Source organism: Leptopilina heterotoma, unplaced genomic scaffold (genome assembly GCF_015476425.1).
Source record: "Leptopilina heterotoma isolate Lh14 unplaced genomic scaffold, ASM1547642v1 Lhet_65, whole genome shotgun sequence".
Classification (NCBI taxonomy): domain Eukaryota; kingdom Metazoa; phylum Arthropoda; class Insecta; order Hymenoptera; family Figitidae; genus Leptopilina; species Leptopilina heterotoma.
The window spans coordinates 3,396,447-3,417,165 of record NW_025111152.1 but is presented as its reverse complement, the minus strand read 5'-3'; the positions used below and the strand labels follow the sequence as shown (position 1 = coordinate 3,417,165).

Sequence of the window (20,719 nt, the reverse complement as noted above, 5' to 3'; positions counted from 1 at the left end):
TAGGTTCAAAAATAGGTGAATCAAAGCGATTTTTAAAATTCTACAATCTATTTATAAGACTTGAAAAGTTACTTCCACATTTTTTAACAAAATTTAAAAACTAAGACTTTCTTTACAATTTTTGGTTTTTAAACTATCAATAATTAATTTTGTAATTTCTAATCAAATTAGGTCGAAAAAATCGAAAAAAATTTAATTAGTAACTTTGGAATAGGGTGTTGTGGGGTGATGTGCAACACCGCCGATTTCTGATCTACAGTTCGATATTGAACAGAGCCAAGTATTGCCATTTGTTTGTATCCTCAGTAGCTTGTTTTTTATATAAAACTCACGAGACAGCTCGCAGCTAGGTTTGCTGTACGTAAGTTGACTTAAATTTTTTCGATCAGGAAATATTTCTCGCTCTTTACGTTTCTAGTTGTTTCGTGAAGAGTTTTAATTTATTTTATAGATAAGAATGTGTTTATTGTTGGTTTTTTTAGTGTTTTTAAATATCTGTTTATATTTTGTGTTTCCATTGCATTGTATTGCGTACAAATCATTTTTCGCAAAATATCATATTTGGGGTGATGTGCAACACTTTTTTTTGGGGTGGACGTAACTACTTTTTACGTGACATAACTGTGATTTACATGATGAATAAAAAATTCTTAGTTATTTTCCTTTAATTATATTCCTCATTCAGTTATTAATAAATAAAAAATTAAACAAAAAATTTTTTTTTCTTTGGTGAAATTTCTACTTTTCAGAGGTCAACTATACCTTAGTAAATTTTTTTTGGCAGATTTCGATTAGTTTGCATTGAAAAAACCTAAAATTAATAATTAAAGAGATTTTCATCGATATTTATGCATTACATACCTGAATTTTACTGGAGTGGCACATCACCCCAACTTTTTTGGAAAATGCAAAAACAGACGTTTTTGAAAAAGCAAAAAATTTGTAGGAAAAATTTAAAATTCTGAAAATCTAATAATGCAGAAATATTCTATTATATTGCCTCTAAGTCATTCAATTCTGAAATATTTAACAAATTAATTATTTGACATGTTTTTCGTCCAACGAAAAAAAACGTTGCACATCACCCCACAACACTATATTATCAACAAATAATGAAATTAAAAAATCAAACTTTATTTTTATAACATTGTTTTTATAAGAAAGAAAGTTCACAATGTAAGTTTACAACTCTTATTTAGAATCAAGAAATTTATCGACATGAATAGTATCACAGAAGAAGCTCATAAAATTTGAGAAACGAGACCAAGAATTTACAAATAAAATATGTATGAAAATTGTACACTTGAAGTATATAGAAATAACTATGGCTTCATGTAATGACAAAGAGTTGAAAACGTGCTGAAATAAGATTTTCAATTCCATCTACTAAACGACAGATATAAATTATAGAGGAAGCCCCAACAAAGTAGAGTCAATCAATAGGAAACTTGTTCGTATTTCTGATATTTTACAAATACATTGAGATATGTATACATTGTATATAAGTTTTCTCTCTTAATGTGCCTCCAGACGGCAATCATTTCTAATCCATTCTGTACAATCGAATTCTATAAGACAAAATTATTTCAAAACGGAAAATTAGAAAACTTGTTGGAAAATTATTATCTCTTCAAAATATGGATATCTATAAACCAGAAGATGCATTCCGTTTGAATATATGGAGTTTTACTGTATTTGGTGCCTGGCCTCATACAGTAAAACATCCCTTCTTAAGGTGGAACAGAGTCTTAACGATTTCTGTCTAGATTTTAATCTCGATCCTTTATAAAATTCTAAGTCAATTAATTAAGCCTCTTGTCCTAAATGCTAAAAAATTCCAAAGTTGTATATTCCCTATGTTCATGAATATTTTTCCAAAAATTTTTCACTACTTTTTTAGTTGCATTCAAGAGAACAATAAAGCACAGTGTCATATAAATCCTCCGATAGAAGAAAATTTCCATCATCACTTACTCTCTTTCTTTTTAGTTTTACAGAAAATTGAATGTCATAATTGTTTTTGCAAATAGAATATTAATTATTTTTCTCGGCTGTTTAATATGTTTTGAATTCAATTCAAAGTTAGAGAAATATAATAATTAATAAAGAAATATAATGTACTGAGATTTGAGAAAGAATGACCAATTAAACGCAACTTAGAGTTAAAATAATATTTTATGGAGAATTGAATTACAATTTTGTCAACCGAAGGCGTCGCAATTTTGTATTTTTTTAATACCTAAAGAAATATTTAGTGTTAAAAAGTGAACTGTATTAAAAAAATTTAACAAAGACAAAATGTTATCAAAATTATTACTTAAAATTCAAGTTTTAAATATAAAAGATTTTTAAAAATAAATTGTTTAAAATACAAAAAAAAGTTTTTTAGAAAAAGTAATTGTTTATGTAAAATAATTAATTATAAAAACAAGTTAATATTAAAAACTAATTAATTGTAAAAACTGATTAATTATAATAAGTTGGAAGGCAATATTGCATGAACACTGTCTGGAAATACTAGCAATATTGTTGTAAAATATTGTGTGATTTGTCTAGTGAAATAAAAAAAGTTAAATTTATAATAACGTAGATAACAAAGATAAAAAACTTTTAGATTTATTTACGGTTTTTACGAATATGGTATTCATCTAATTTACATCGCAATTCTTTTGCCACCACTATTTTTCAACTTATATATTGTTCGATCGAATTTAGAAAATGTAATTGAATGCTCTTATCTTGCATTAACTTGTGTCGCGCATCTGCCAAAATTATTTCTAGTAATGTTTCGTGGCAATAAAATACTGGAATTTTTTCAAAGACTACATCAACCAATATTTGCACCGAAACAACAGGAACATCACTTTCTACTGAAGAAATATGAATTTATTGCCAAAGCGAGTAATGTTGTATTTCTAACTATGTGTCTATTTACAATAACGCTTTGGTGCATCATTCCATTTGTGGAGAAAAGTCAGGTAAAGAGAAAAACAATAAAGATGTAACAAAACAAGGGACAGGAAAAAACACAAAAGAAAATATTGTCAAACATGGAAAATCACAAAAGAAAACTGATTCTTTTTAACAAAAATTCTATCTTTATCATCTATATTCGATTTTTATAGTTTTAGATGGTTTAATAAATCAATTTTTAGCGATAAATTTATAAATAATTTAATAATTATTAAATTATTTTTCATATTAATTACTTTAATATATGCAATACGATTTTTAGTTGACAAAAGAATTTGCTTGCCGGAAGGAATGCGGGTAAATTATTACTTAATAATTAATAAATGTTATTTTTAATAAATTTTACAAATAGCGTGAAATCAAAACAGAATTTATTTTCAAACCTTATCGTTTGCTGTGGTATAGAAAAGAGGTGTAGTCATTTAGGGCGTTTCATCAAAAACTTTTTTTTCGAATTTCTAAAACCTTAACACGAAATTAGACTTCTTTTGACCCAAAAAATATGTCAGATTTTTTTCAGACTTTTTTAAGGTCAGTTAGTGGTCGTTGTTTTGATTATTTTGTAAAATTTGTGCTTTTTGTGTAACAAAATATTCTTTTTTTATTTCTACGTAGTCAAACTTATAAAAACTATGTAGGGTAAACCAGATAGTAGTCGGCTACTTAAGAAAATCTTTTTAATGAATACTGTTTAAAAATTACAATTAAAATTTCTTCCATGTGTAATTGTTCCTAATGTTCCTACATAACTAGTATACCAATCATGTTTACAAAAAAAAATTCTTATTCGTTAAAAAAATTTACAAAAAAAGTAAGAATCCGACAGTAGTTGGCCACCGAAAGCAATCTTTTTAATTAACACTGTTTTAAAAGTGCAATTCATATTTTTTTAACGAATTCTTTTATGTGATGTTGTTCCTTACGATCACACAAAACTATTAAACCAATCATGTTTATGAAAAAAAAATTTTATTTGTTAAATAATTAGTAAATAAACAAATAAGAATCCGACAGTAATCAGCTGTTCCGATGCGTTATTCTTGTCCATGAGAGAAAACGGCCGCCATTTTTATACAAGTCGAACAAGTGAATGACTTTTACTCCCTGCCGTCTGCTATCTGAAATCGCCACTTTTGTGCATTTGGAATAAAAAATATCGTAAGTAACATGGGAATAAAGGCAGCCATTTGTTTACAGTGATTTTTGTGACGCGAGTGGAGGTCGAGGGCGCCTTATTGCTTAATATACTATTTTACTTTTAATGACTAAATGAATCAACTGATTTTATTTTTCGATGGCTTGTTTGAAATATCATTTAATTGCGTAACTTTTTCACAGAGACATCTATACTTTATCTTTTATTGTTTAGTTGCTGTGTAAACTTTAAAAAAATTTGCAAACTGGCTGGTTTGCCCCATCCCCTGGGGTTAACCGGCCACTTAGGTTTTTTTGTCTATAATATTGCATTTGTATAATTATTCTATAATAATAAGAAACATAAAGAATCATGTGAACAATGGTTGTAATAATGTTAATAATAATACAGGATTGAATTTTAATGAAATAAATAATTTTTTTTAAAAACAAAACAAAAATGTTTGAAATTATCAGGGAAATAATATTAATGGGTCTAATTCTCATTGGAAGATAATTATTTTTCATTGAAAGTAAAAATTTTAATGAAAAAAACACTCTAATCTATCTATCTATCTATATTAATAAAATCAGACTTTTGTCTGTACATTGCACGAAATTAATTTTTTCTAGCATAATTTATTTATTTGAACAGCGGAGAATCCAAAAATGGTAATAGAAAATTTCCTGTCTGTATGTATGTATGTATGTCCGCAAAATTTTGTTCGCGTATAACTTGAAAACGTTTTGACCGATTGAAGTAAAATTTGGCAATCTTTTAGGTATTGGTCTGACTTAAAATATTAGCTATATTTGATGAAAAAATATTGAGATGAACAAAAGTTATAAATTTTTCAAAAAATTAAAAAAAAAATTTTTTTATTTTTGCAGATTGGCATAAATTTTTTAATTTATTAATAATATAAATGATTTTAAAGATATATAACAATAAATTGAATTAAAAAATAATATTAATATGAAAAAAAAATTATGAATTTTCCAAAAAATTCGAAATTTTTTTTTTAATTTTGCCAGATTGCTGTAAATTAATCAGTTATGACCACCCCGGTGGCATTGCTCATTTTTTCCATTGTATGAAAAGACATGAGAGCTGAAAGTGTCCACCAGCTGGCGCCAGCTATGCACGGGCCCTGTTTCAGTTAAAATGCATGGGATATTGCAAAAAAATTAAATTTTCACTAATTAAAATTAATTAAATCGTATTTCTTTGTACACAATATTAATATAGAAACTTTTTAACATATTTTTTGATAGTTATAGCCTTATAAAAGAGTAGAATATTTAATTTATAACGAAATTTTCATCTCAGTTTTAGGCGGGAATTTCAAAAAATATTAATTATTATTATTATTTATTATAAATTTTTTTATTTCTCATCTACTCAATATAGTTTTAAAATATTAATAGTAGTAAATTAAAAAATAATTATAAATAATTATAAAAACTTACATATTTTTGAAAATCCCGCCAAAAATTTAGGTAGAAATTTCGTTCTAAATAAATTATTCCACGCTTTAATAAAGTAACAATTGTTACAAAATATGTTTAAAAGTTTCTAGATTCATTTCATGTAAAAAAAATATGATTGAATTAATTTCAGTTAAAGAAAATACAATTTTTATGCATTATCCCATGTATTTTAATTGAAACAGGGCCTGTGCATAGCTGGCGCCATCGGTGTCAACTTTCAACAGTTGGTACACTTTCAACTCATCAATGCCACCGGGGTAGTTATGACTTTTGTAAAATATATATAAACAATTAATTTACAGATTTTAAACTTATTTGTTAGAATGGGAGGTATTCAATAAAAATGGAAAATTTCCAAATTTTATATTTTTTAATGTATATCTTTTAAACTTTTTGTAATTAAATATTGCATGTTATTTAGTCATATTTTAGCATAACTTTGAAAAAAAACTGTCCTATAACTATAAGATGGAAGTATGTATAAAAATGTTTTTAATATCAAAAAATTGAAAAATTATAATTGAGAGACCAATTACTATCAAGATTAATTCAGTAGTATTTTTGGGGTCTCTGATAAACTTTTGACGTCAAAATAATGGAATTTAGAATTATTTGTTTATTTAATTAATAAAAAAATTTTTAATTGCAAAAACTTCGAAAATATTAAAAATGGAGATTTTTTATGATAAAATTGATACTGCAGGAATTCAAGAATACCTGTGATACGATACTTGCATTATGATACTGGGAAAAAACTTAGATAGTAAAAAGTTATGTTATTTTAATTCTAGATTTAACTTTTAGGGATGTTTTGAGCATTGTAAAGGCAAAAGTTAAACAGGGTGTCTATTATTACTTTTGTTTAACAAACTATCCGGTTTTCCCAGCTTTGTCCAAATTTTTCCAGGTGTATCTATTCTCATCAAATATAAATCTTGATAAGTATTAACAATTTTTACTCGGGGGTTTTTGGGGTCGCTGATCACGATTCTGAAGTCAGATTTTCAAAATAAATCATTTTTCATCCAAAATGGCCGCCAAAAATTTTGAAAAATTTCAAAAGTGGATAAATTCTTTTAGAAATTCTTACTCGGAGGTTTTTGGAGTCGCTGATCACGATTCTGAAGTCAGATTTTCAAAATAAATCATTTTCCATCCAAAATGGCCGCCAAAAATTTTGAAAAATTTCAAAAGTGGATAAATTCTTTTAAAAATTTTTACTCGGGGTTTTTGGGGTCGCTGATCACGAATCTGAAGTAAGATTTTAAAAACAAATAATTTTTCATCCAAAATGGTCGCCAAAAATTTTGAAAAATTTTAAAAGTGGATAAATTCTTTTAATAATTCTTACCATTTAAACTTTGAAAAGCTAATAACAGATTCGTAATCAGCGACCCCGAAAATCCCCGAGTAACGATTTTTAAGCGAATCCAATGAATTTTTCAAAATCGTGTCCGCCATTTTGGATCCGCCATTTTGAATTTTTGAAAACTAACACCGGAATCGTAATCAGCGACCCCAAAAACCCCTTAGTACCTATTGTCATGAAAATTTATTTACAAGAAGGTCTTACACATTTTGGGACCATTTTGTTATATTTTAGCTACACACTGAAGGGGTTAAGAACAAGTTCGTAAAAGTGTATAACGGGACTGAAAAAAACTTTTGCTTCCAGCGTTGCGCAAACAAAAGTAAAAAATGTCAAATTGAAAAAATAAGGTACACTACACATGGTTGTTTCAAATTTCTAAATAGCACTTTTGACAATTTCGCCATTTCGGAGATATTGACACCTGGCCAGTTTGCCCCACTCTCTCCTACATTAATTAAGATTAAAAAATTTTCAAACTATAAATGCAAAAAAAAACATTTAATTTAACTGTTACTAAGGAACTGTTAAATAGAATAACTTATTATTACTGCGCTTTCTGCATAACAAAAAATATAACAAATGAAGTGTAATAGGTTAATAAATTACTTTTAAAGCGTTTCGTTTGAAGATAAAAGTATTTGATAAAAGATAAAAGGTAGGTATATTTGCCATAATCATTACAAATGAAGTAAGCATATGACTTTGATTATTTAAATGACAGTTTTCACATCCCGTGTAGAAATCACCATGCTACACTGAAAAAAAAGTTCATTGAATCAAGTAAATGCATTTTCTTGATCTGATTTATTTGAAACAAACCCATATTTTCTTATTGGAAGAAATTTATTTTCTTGTGTCAAGTAATTTTGAGCATTGATCAAAGTTATTGAAATAAGAAAATATGGGTTTGACATAAGTAAATATCTTACTGTTTCAAACGAACTGTTTTACATGCGCCAAGTCTCGAAAAAGTATTGAATCAAGAATATCATGTTCTCACGTCAAGTAATTTACCTTGAGTCATTTGGTATCTTGAGTCAAATAATTTTTTTATTTCCTTTAAAGCAACTATTTATTTCATCCAACACCCATAGTCTTGAGCCAAGAAAATGGGAAGATTAATACAAGTTAATAATTGTTTCAACTCAATTAAAAATTATTTTGTTTCAAAGAAATATTAATTAATCTAAGCATTTCTTTTACTTGAAGCATTTCTATATTCTCATGTTTCAAAATCATTAATTTCTTGCGAGAATATTATATTTTCTGGAATGAAATATTTTATTTATTCAATTCAATTAAGTGTAAGATCTTGAATTAAATCATTCTTTTGTTTCCTTTAAAAAAGTTTTTACTTAATTCAACGCTCATATAATCCTGATTCAAGAAAATACGAAGGTTAATATAAGTAAATATTTGTTTCAAGTTGATTAAAAATTATATTCAATTAATCCCATATTTATTTGAAGAAAGAAATTCATTTTCTTGTGTCAAGTAATTATTAGCATTGAACAGAATTCTTGAATTAACAATTTAGTATTTGTCAGAACTCAATATGTAATTATTTCAACCAAATATTTTACTTTTCCGAAGTACCAAAAAGTATTGAATCTAGAATATATGTTCTTAAGCGAAATAATAAAGTATTGTCTGGAGAATTCATGTTTCTTGAATCGAATCATTTTATTTATTTGCTTTGAAACTTTTTTTTACTTAACACAATGCCGGTGTTCTTGATCCAAGAAAATATTTTTCTTCAAATGTATATGCAACTTAAATATCAGTTTTTGAAAACTGTCCATTGAGGCTAGGATGGCATAGTGGTAGCGTGACGGCTTCTGGTGCGTGCAACCCGAGTTCAATTCCTCCGACCGTGGAAAATTTTCTTTCAAGGTATATTTGTTGTATTTGTGTTAAGTAATAATTAAATGTAAATATATGTGTAAAATAACAATTATTTAATTATTTAAATAAAAAATATAAATGTTAATTAATTAAATAATAAAAATGTTTGACCTAAGTATTAGAAAAGATGGGATGGGGGTAAGGGGGGGGGGTAATTTAAGTAAATAATTTACTTGTATTGAGAAAGTATTTTTTTGATTGAAATCTATAAATTTTCTCAAATCAAGAAAATATTTTCTTGGACAGAGAACATACTTTCTTGATTTGATACATAAATGATACATAAATATCTGTTCTTCTCACAAAATAAATGTTTTCTTCATTTAAATCTTGAATTACTTGAACGAACGTTACAAAAAATTGAATGAATCGAATAAAATAATTCAATCATCTATATATATTCTTAGAACAAGAAAATATTTTATTCATTTAATACATTTTATATTTCGTACAAGAATACCGACAGACTAGCTCGGTCGGATAGATGCCTCGCTTGGCGGTCGTTTAAGGACCAAGGATAAGTACCCTTGGCTCGCGCCCATTTGGCTTGGTATTTTTCCGGCACGTGAGACAATCTGAGCGGGAGGTTTGACGTCGAGGTATAATGATGTGCACCGTCAATTATTGTCCGGTACACACCATTAGAACTCGACTGTCGATAAACCGGTTGTACTCAGAGAGGTTTTCTACAGTTTCCCTCTTCTCTGGCGAGAAAACCCATTGACGGGTGGTCCAGGCGTAATGCGAGTACTCCTAATAAAGTCGGCTGTAGACGCAAAATTAGGTTAATATATAGAAAAATTTCTAAAGTAGAATGGTTATGCTTAATCCAAAAAAGTATTTCTCGGGGACTCTTGTCGAAGTGCGTAAGGCCAATAGGGCAGGAGTATAAACAATAAAAAAAAAAAAAAAAATATTTCGTATAAGAAGATTAACTTCTTGGTCGAATTCCATATTTTCTTGGATCAAGAATATATTATGTTCTTCTCCCAAATATCCTATGTCAAGAAAATCGTTTTCTTGAATCAATACTTTAGTAGTCTTGGCCGTATTCAATCCCACGATTTGCTTCAACCAAGAAAAATTTTCTTGGTTCAATACTTTTTTTTTCAGTGTATGCCTAAAATGATTATTGCATATTTGTATAAACAATTTATTGTTTGACATAAATCAGAAAATTATACAAATACTATAAAATAAAATTAATTTTTTAATTCAGCAATTGTTTAAACAAATAATTGTTATTTACTAACTTTTTACACAATCAACCTAGAAACTAGCAGTTTTTTCTAATTTTGCAATAAGTAAATACTCAGATTAGTTAATTGCAAAATTTTAAAAGACTACAAATGTCTAGACGCTTTATTGTCTTAAGAATTAATAAATAACAACAATTTTTTGTTTAAACAAATGCTCAATTGTTAAAATTATAAATTATCTTTATATTTCACTACTCAAGTGTAATAATCGCGAAGTTAGATAAAAAACTGCACATTTTTAAGTAATTTGTTACAAAAGTTAATAAAACAGCAAAATTTATTTATTTAAACAGATACAGACTGCAATATAATTATCATTAGTAAAATATATTTCTAATTTCGTTCGCTGATTTGAAGTTTCGTTTAAGTTGGTGCTAAACACTAAGAGATATTGCAATTCTAATGTGGGCTGACCCACCCAGGTCCAACCCAGGACCTACCTGGGCTTCCTAGTTTCATTAGCAAAAATTTCTAAGTCCAAGTCTAAAAAATTTTTTGCAACAAAAAATTAATGCTTAAAATGATTTAGAATAATGAAAAACGTGTTTTTAACATAAATTTTTTTGACATTTTTTTAAAAAGTGGATCACCCGCTTAATTAATTAGGAAAAATTTCCAAGTCCAAAAGACGAATATTTTTTTTAGACCAAGAAATTAATGTTAAAAATGATTGAGAACAATGAAAAACCTGTTTTTAACGAAAATGTATAGATATTTTTTTTCTTGATATAATATAAAAATATTAATTTTTGAATTTTTATATTTGGATATTATTTTATTATTATTGTTGTTGTTAAACTATTTTTTTTATTTATTATCGTGTACTAGTGTCAATAATTACTATATTGAATCATCAAAAGCAAGTCCACAAGTCACTGACAATAAAAATTTTGATCTCAACTAGTTTCATTAGCATAGTGGTTAGGGCGTTAGTCTCGTAGTCCGTAGGTTCGATTCCCGTGTGCGTTAAATTTTATTCACTTCTTAGGTTTGCGTTTATTCCGATTTTTCTGCATTGTATTCCTATAAGTATGCAATTTAATGATTATATATACTGTAAAATAATTTAATTAACAAATTTCTAATTTTTTGATAATTTTTAATGTATATATTAGAGGAATATATATTAATCTCTACATATACTAACATTATTTATGAATTCGCTTTTGGTCATCATTTAATTGAAAAAAATAATAATTAATTAAAACTAATACTTATTATTAATAATTTAGGTTATTTCTTTAACCAATATTATAAACTAATTAAAATTATAATGAAATATATAAATAAACTGGTCCTAACTAGGCTCCCAAGTTAGGACCAGGCTAGAATCGCATCACCACCCATTGTTGGTCCAACCTACACTGCCAACCTAGGACCAAGCTATTAACGGGGCAAAATAGGTAGGACCTGGCTAGGACCAATTTTCATTTTCCACACGGGATTTTAATTTTGTAACATTATTATATAATAAAAATTATATTTTGTTTAAAAGGTATGGAATGCACAAATTTTAATTCTGAAAATTGTACAAAACTTTGGCTTCTCGGTGAATCTATTGATAACATATGTATAAAGCCGAAAATATGAAAAACAGATTCCTGGGTCAGAATTTCTCAAACGGATCACCTAAAACTAAAAAATTTTCTTTTTGAACCAAAATAGTTTTTTTTGACGCTTAATATGGCTAAGAAGAATCCCTGAAAATATTAAGCCAAAAAAAAATTTTTTGTAAAAGTTATTAACAATTGAATTTTTTAGTACTGCTAAATTAACAAATTTTTTTCTCGAGTTCCAGTTGACGGATTTTAAAATTAAAATATGGGTTTTTTTTTGTCTTGAATTGCACTATTTGAATATATTTTTTGTTTTTAAATTTTTTATAATTTTTTATATAATTTGTTTATAAAATGTTAATAAACAAATATGTTCTTCACGTCCTAACAAAAAAATTTAAATTGTATTCTATTCCTTAAATGTCTCCGAGTGTAAAACCGTTTCGAAAAAAAATGAGCCTCAATTAGAAAAAAAGTTATTAATTAAAAACTACAGCTGTGTAGAGCTTTACATGACGTTAAACTCGCCGCGCGCACATTGGCATTTTTTACAATTTACTGTTCAAAATTGTCTGTAACATACAAATTTTATCGGATTTTGAACGATTTTTGGCTGAAAATTTTTTCTTGGCTTTATAACGATATCTCGCTAACCGATTAAGATTTTTGAACTCTTTTGGTCTTAAATTAAAGATGAGACTTGAATGATCACACTTATGTAAGTTTCAAATTTGTTCTACAATTTTTGAAAAATGTGCAGGGGTTGAAAAAATTTCCAAAAAAATTTTATTTTTAAATTTTTTTGTCAAATTTGTCAATTGCGATTGCTGAAATCTTTGTATAAATTATTAAATTTTTCAGTTATGTATCATTAATCGTAGAATTTAACAATCTTTCGAATGGTGTATTTGTTAATTTTCTGACATTTGTATGTATTTACAAAAAATTCGTGATTTAAAGATTAATCGATTAATATGTTTTTGGGCCGTGCGTGTGCAGCCGTACCGATAATTCCCGACGGTAGTGTAAATTGTTGCAAACAATTTTAATTAACAAATTGATAATTTTGAATTTAATAATTACCCTTGTTATTAACAATCATATGAACAATAATATAGTTATCAATAATCAAGTTTTTCTTTTTGCAGAAATAAGCCATTTATTTGTTTAAAAAGTAAATAATTTGTTTGCAGCAAATGTAATTGTTTGTGCTAATAAATTTTTAAAGTTTTTGAAAGAATGTACATATTATATAAACATTTTATGTTCAAAAAATGCCTAAAATGTTTACAAATGTTAAAGAAACTTGATTATAGTTGAGGAGCAAATTTTCAAAAGCTGATAAATCTATTTTTAAAAAAATTGAGATAAACATAAATTTAATATTTTAAAGGCCTCACAAATCAACCTATTACTGTTAAATGTAAGAAAAAAATTTTATTAACAACGATTTTTCAATTTAAGAACTTTTTGACATAACCAAGTTGACTTATAATTTTCATGTTTTTTATTAGAAAAAATTACCAAAACCTTTAAATCACTTAATTATGATAATGTTTAATTAAAAACAGAACGTCTTAAATATAAAAACATTGTTATAAAAATAAATTAATACAAATTTTTTAATTTGAAATTAACTGTATTGGATACGTGAGAAAAGTCATTTGTTTCATTTTCTCGAAATAAGAAAATATGGATTTATCAAGTTTTGAAAACTTGCTCCTCAGTTTATAATAATTGTCAATAACAATAATAATTTTTAAATTTAAAATCATTTTCTACTAAAATCGACATAGATTACTTAAATAAACATAAATTTGTCTGCAAAAAAAAAATTTATTTATAAAAAAGAATCAAAGTTATCTATTTGTTAATTAACATTGTTTGCAACAATTTAAATAAATTGTATTATACATTATTATTTGTCTAGTGGTCCTGCTGGACTAATTTAAATTGATTCCAATCATCTGCAATGAAAAAATAAAAAAATAAACATGATTTTTTCTAAAAATATTGTAAATTGTTAACTTTGAGTAAAAAAAAAATATAAACAATTCAAAATTCAAAAATTGGTTTAGTGGGATCTCTTAGAAATTTTATCCCCTTTAATTTAAGACCAAGCCCATGAAAATCCGATAAAATTTGTAGGTTACAGACAATTTTGAAAAAAATGCCAATGCGCGCGGGGCGAGTTTAACGTCATATAAAGCCCTACACGGCTGCAGTTTTTAATTAATAACTTTTTTTTAATTGAGGCTCATTTTTTTTCGAAACAGTTTTACACTCGGAGACATTTAACCCTTTGAGGACCAGTGTTGCTTTCAGGCAACATAAACATTTTTTTATTAACTCGTGCATAAATTTCCTAATTTTCAAAACTGAATATTGAAACAATAATTTTCACAAAGTCTGAAAAATTTCGTATGACATACACTGGTATTCAAATAAAAAACATCAATAACTGTTCCTGAAAAGTTTGCTTAAAAATCAAAAATCGCGATTTTTTAAGAAAATATTTGGTCTTCAAAGGGTTAAGGAATAGAATACAATTTTAATTTTTTTGTTAGGACGTGAAGAACATATTTGTTTATTAACGTTTTATAAACAAATTATATAAAAAATTATAAAAAATAAAAAATTTAAAAACAAAAAATATATTCAAATAGTGCAATTCAAGACGAAAAATCCCATATTTTAATTTTAAAATCCGTCAACTGGAACTCGAGAAAAAATTTGTTAATTTAGCAGTACTAAAAAATTCAATTGTTAATAACTTTTACAAAAAATTTTTTTTGGCTTAATATTTTCAGGGCTTCTTCTTAGCCATATTAAGCGTAAAAAAACTATTTTGGTTCAAAAAGAAAATTTTTTAGTTTTAGGTGATCCGTTTGAGAAATTCTGACCCTCGACTAGTATACAAAAACAAAAACCGCTGCCAAGTTGTTCATTTTTATAATTTTGGTGTTCATTTCATGAAAACTTTGCTGACTTAAAGAAATAATAATAATAATTAAAATATAAGGATTACTTTTTATAAAAGGGTTAAAAATCATTAAATCTTGGTCCAAAAATGTGTTCTTATATATTCTATAAGATGGTTATAATAGTTTAATAATTACACATAAGTTAATGAACAAGAATGTTGAAAAAATGATGTTTTCAACAATTTTTTATTTTTCAAATTCCAATAATTTCATAATTTCTGACCGAACCAGGTTCAAAAATAGGTCAATCGAAGCGTTTTTTAATGCTCTACAAGTTGGTTATAATATTTTTAAATTTACTTTTACATTTTTCAACAAAATTTTCAAAAAAGTATTATATTCGAAAAATTTAGATTTTTAAAACTTTAATATCTCTGGCTAATATGAACGAAAAATGTTCAATGAAGGCTCAAAAGATGCGTCTGAAAAAACTCTACAAAACTTAAGAAAAACATTTATAGGTGTCCTAACATTTTTTTTAAGTTATGGCCAAAAAACGTTTTTTTACCAAATGAAAAATGCAAAAAAATATAGTTAAACTTTAGGAAATAAGGCTGAAAATACGCTCATTTTATGTCCCCTGGGAAGACCTACAATTTAAAACAAATTGAAGCTTTTAGCTCTTTCTCGTTCTGAGATATTGAGGCAAATGTAATGTTATTACACACACATTTTTTTTAAAATCCGTTTTTTGGACTTCTGAGGTCAAATAACATCGAAATTTTTATTTATTTATTTATAACATTTATACGAGCAGTGACCATTCGTACATAAAGAACTAAAAGATTAGGTATAATAAAAATAAGTTTATAAGTATGTCAAAAAATTACAATCGAAAATTTTGCTAATACAATCCTTCCTCTATGAGGAAGCAATATTATAAATAAAATAAAGAAATATGTTCCTAAAACAAGAAAATTAAAATTAGCGAATAGTGTTTCTAATCTGAAAATAAATATTGGATCAGCAGAAATTTGCTCGGCTTTAGATCGAGCAGTTATGAGTTGTGAAAGCGGGTCTCTTATTATTTAATCTACACGGAAAAAAAATGGTTTGTTTCCGATAACCAAACTGAGTATGGTTGATGCTAGATAGGTTGTTAGAAACAAAGGGAATGGTTACTTCAACCTATGCAGTTTGGTTGTATCAACCTTAACCGTTTGGTTAGGGCACAATCGGTTATTCAAACCAAACCTTCGGGTTACAATGACCGAACTGTGACAATCCCCACTTTTTTAAATGCGAACTTAGAAAATTTCCGGACTTCCTTTTTTATTTTTTATACAGAATTAAAAAATTCAATTGCTTATTGTTGCAACAATTAAAATTTTTTTAATAAAGAAGTCACTTTGTATATGACGGGTTCCACGTTAAGTGACCCAGGTCAAAATTTTAAATGTTTGGGATCAGGTTAAAATTTTGCAGAAACAGTAGTCCTATTAGATACAATTAAAAATACCAAATATTATTAATTTATTTAAACAAATATAAAAACTGGAGGGGGTCAAAGTTTAAATTTTTGGTCTAACATGGAATATTTGAAAAATTTGTAGTTTCTTTAAAACAAAACGAAAATACGTTTTCTATTTTGGGTTTTTCTGATGTTTTTCAACACTCTCTAATGGTGTAAACAAATGTAGAGAAAAAAATGTTTGACCTTGAAAAATTAAATTAAAAAATAAAATTTCATTTTTTTATCAAATGGGCAGTTTTTATTTTTAAAAAAAAATTTTATCATAAAGGTGAGGTTTTTTCCTAAAAAAAATTTTTTATTTTTTCCAAGCAAAAAATATTTATAAGTAGGGTTGCTTTAACAAAATTATTTGTTTCACACAACCCAATTTCGAATGGTATTTCCAAAAGAACAGTTTGGTTGGATGAACCGAACTCCGTGCAACCAATCTAGTTTGGTCCCAGCAAACGCTGAGTTTGGTCAGTCTATAGTCAACCATCCAGTTCGGTTGACCAAAACGAATTTTCGGTTGTTTGAACCAAACCTTTTTTTCCTTGTACTCTTCATACACTAAAACAATCTAAAAAATATTACTTGTTCCAAAAGCACTATTTGGCGAAACCGAAAAAAGATTCGTGAAAAAATGCTGTTCAAGACAAGGATTCGTTTCAGTTTGATGATTGTTTGACAACTCATTGGGATGGAAAATTATTAGCAGATTTAAATTTCAAAAAAATTGATCAATTGTCTGTCGACGTCACTGGTGAAAATACTGCAAAATGTCTTGGTGTTCCAAAAATTACATTATCTACTAGAGGAGCTCAAGCAGAAGCAGTATTTCAGTTATTAAATGAGTGGAAACTGATGGAAAAAATAACTTCTATGTTCACAGATACAACAGATAGTAATACTGGGAAACATAAAGGAGCAATCACGTTGCTGCAAATGAAACTAAATAAATTTCTTTTTTATCTAGATTGTAGACACCATATGCTAGAGTTACTTGCTGGAGCAATAGTTACTATCACATTTATAAAAAATCAGTTGACAATTTTCCATCCAAGAGATGACTACAAAGAATTGCTTGAATTAAGCTTGCTCTTTTTGGGAACCGACACCACTCCAAACATTAAGATCAAAACTCCAGGCGTTTTTCACAAAGCACGATGGATGGCAATATTAATTTATAATTTAAAAATTTATCTTTTTCGAAAACAATCTAAGCTTACTGAATCTGAAATATCTGGGCTTCAAAAATTTAATTCTTTTATTATCAAAACTTACTTGCAGTAGTGGTTTACGTGTCGATCGGCTATTTCTGACCCATTAAATGATTTAAATCTGCTCAAAGAACTGGTCGATTATAAGAAAACTATTCGATCTATTGCTGGACCAACTCTTATTAAGACCTTTTCTTCGCACTTGTGGTATCTCAGTGAATATCTTGCAGAACTTGCCTTTTTTGCTCCACGCATTACATCTGATGAAAAAAAATTGATGGTTGATGCATTGGATAAAAAAGGTTGTGACATTCCACTCATTGCAGCTAATGTTTCAACAAAAGAGATTCCAAAAACGCAAATTCATCATTTTGTGACTTCGAACAGTAAAAGTCTGTTTGATGCTTATAAATTATCGACTGAGTTTTTGAAAAAGGAACCAAGTTTGTGGGAAAAAGATGATAACTTTATGAGATCAAGAGAAAAACAGAAAAAGTTAAGTGTTGTGAATGATATATCAGAAAAAGGTGTCGCATCAGCAACAATTTTCAATAAAAAGCTCACAAGGGATAAAAAATATTTTCAAAACTTACTGCAAAGGTTGATAATCACAGAAAAAATATTTCTAATGTAAACAAAAGGGTTATGTTGAAACATCTTTTAAAAATGCAAAATAAAGAAGGAATAAATTTATATACTTTGACTTTAAATATAATATAATTAAGTCTTTTATATTTTTAGTCAAAGTAATTCTTTCGACTGTACTTGATTTACATGTTTACAATATTTTTTGCTAAAAATGATTAAATTATTTTAATTTTCTTATTATAAAAAATAATTTTTTCTTGAAATTTTTTTTAAAGTTAACCAAATCAAATATATCTCTCTTAGTTTTCTTTTAAATACTTCAAGAGGATTGAATAAAAAAAATAAATTTAAACGTGCAGGAGACCGATTTTTTTTCATTTAAGGTCAAAAAAATAATCTTCAAACTATTTTTTTTACTCAGAACCATGATTTAACTAATTTGGTAATATTTTCTAAAAATGTGCATAGTTTTGACAAGATTGAATACGTAGAAATAAAAAAAAATTTACACAAAAAGCACAAATTTTACAAAAAAATCAAAATAGCGACTTCTAAATGACCTTCAAAAAATCTGAAAAAAACCTGACATATTTTTTGAGTCGAAAGAAGTTTAGTTTCGGATTAAGATTTTAGAAAATCAAAAAAAAGTTTTTGGTGGATCGCCGCGATAATTTATTTCTAAATTAACAATTAATTTTATATTTCCAGAAAAATCAATTATTGTATGTGGCTTGGTACCCTTATGATACAACAAAGAATCCTCGTTATTTCATTACATACATTTCTCAAGCCTTTCTTTTATACAGAACAGCATCAGTGAATGCAATGATAGACACGATGATAACAAATTTCTATGTCATTATGATGGGACAAATAGAAATTTTAAAACAAGATTTAAAAAATTTAGCAGACATTGTTAATCAAAGTAACTGCTCGTCAGAATTTAAAAATGTTATTGGAGAAAAATTATTATCAAAAGAAGAAGAAATATCTATTGAGACAAAAAAAATTAATTTTGAAAATTTATCAAAATATAATTCAGAAGAAAATATAGTCAATGATTGCATTGAAGAATCATTGGAAGAACTCTTAAATAGACGAATTATAAAAAGCACTGAACATTACAAAGAAATATTAAAGTAAGTTTTAAAAACAATATCTTGTAAGAATTTTTGTCTTTTGCAAGAAAACAGTATCATTCATTTTAATATTAACTTCAATTCTAATTTCTTTAGTGTTTTGATTCCCTTAGGATACTAATACATGCTATTGTACCCAGTTTGAAATTAAAATCGTTAAATTTTTTTTATTTTTTCTGATGCCACGAAAACGTTTTAAATTAATTTCAATTTTAAATTTTATTTAAAATTGTTACATTCATACTTTAGTACGAATATTATATTTTTTTAAATATAATATTTAGTATTTTTTCAATATATAATAATTAAAAACTTTAATGAAATATTTTAATCAGTGATTATTAACATATATGTAGCATTAACATATATAGCAATTTGTATATTGAATAGTTAAAAATAAACTAAGAGAAATTTCAATAACAGCTTCCGTAGAGCTGAAGCAAAAACGTCCCTCATTCAAATTATAAATTCTTCTTGCAAATCTTACCAACTTGTATAAAAATTGCTAAAGACCTCCGAATTTTAACAATTTTACGACCGCGACTATCAAGTTAAAACAAACTTAAGAAAATTAATTTTAATTCAAACTTTTGTTTTGAATTAATTTTAACCTATTTAAATTAAATTTAAATAATTAAAATCAGTGTTTAATAAAGATGCTTTCAATTTAGATACATTCATGATGTGACAAATTTCTTTGAAGTGGGTATTGTAACTCAAGTGTGTGCAAGTACAATTGTTATTTGTACTTCAACTTATCAAATGACATTAGTAAGTTTACTATTTCGACAAATGTTTCTCTATAATCTCGCTTGGAATATTCAAGTTAGATTTTAATTGCAGAAGTCACCAGCCACACTAGAGTTTTATGTTGTCCTACAGTATCAAGTTTGCATGCTGATTGAAATATTTCTTTATACGTGGAGGTGCAATGACTTTACAGTAAAGGTTTACTATTTTTATTAATTACAAGTTCATAATTTATTATTTACACCATTTACTTTTAGACTAAAATTAACTTTTGTTTCTATACTTTTATAATATTGCTTTCTCGTAGAGGAAGTATTTTATATTTCTTCCATAATTTGTATTTATTTAGTTTCTTTTATTTTATTTATTTATATATAGCATATCGAATAATAATTTTTTAGAAAATCTATTAATTTTTAAAGCAACAATATTTTTCTTATAAAATTTTGTTATGAATATATACTTTCAAATTGTAATATTTATTATTTTTACATTTTATTTATTTTTATGTTATATAATTTATATTTTACAATTTTTTTATTTTATACTTTTCATATTTTATATTTATTAGTCTTTTATATCAGTAAAGTATATTTTAATAAATTACAATATACGAAATTTTCCTTTAATTATTCAATTGGTTCAAATAAATTTTATTTGAAAATAGTTTGCAAGAAGTTAACCATCAAAAGTGTCCTACCAAGTTAACTATTTTATATTTTACAAAATATTATTAATTATTAATTAAATAATATTAATTAAGTAGTATTAATTTATTTTACATTTCTATTATATTTTATAGCTCATTTACAATATTTTATATTTTTTATAAAATTTCGTTAACAATTTTTTCTGTTTTGAAAAATTTTTGATTTGATAAAATATTTCTTACTTT

The 20,719-nt window shown here is 26.3% G+C and overlaps 1 protein-coding gene across 1 annotated transcript; it reads left to right on the top strand.

The window, feature by feature from the left end:
• Positions 1-2,679: 2,679 nt before the first annotated feature.
• On the top strand, positions 2,680-19,911 carry LOC122509982 (odorant receptor Or1-like). The gene is made up of 4 exons (XM_043624347.1): positions 2,680-2,978; positions 18,644-18,860; positions 18,978-19,074; positions 19,746-19,911. The coding sequence occupies exons 1-4, from the start codon at positions 2,784-2,786 to the stop codon at positions 19,909-19,911; spliced, it is 675 nt and encodes a 224-aa protein (XP_043480282.1). The 5' UTR covers positions 2,680-2,783.
• The last annotated feature ends 808 nt before the right edge of the window (positions 19,912-20,719 follow it).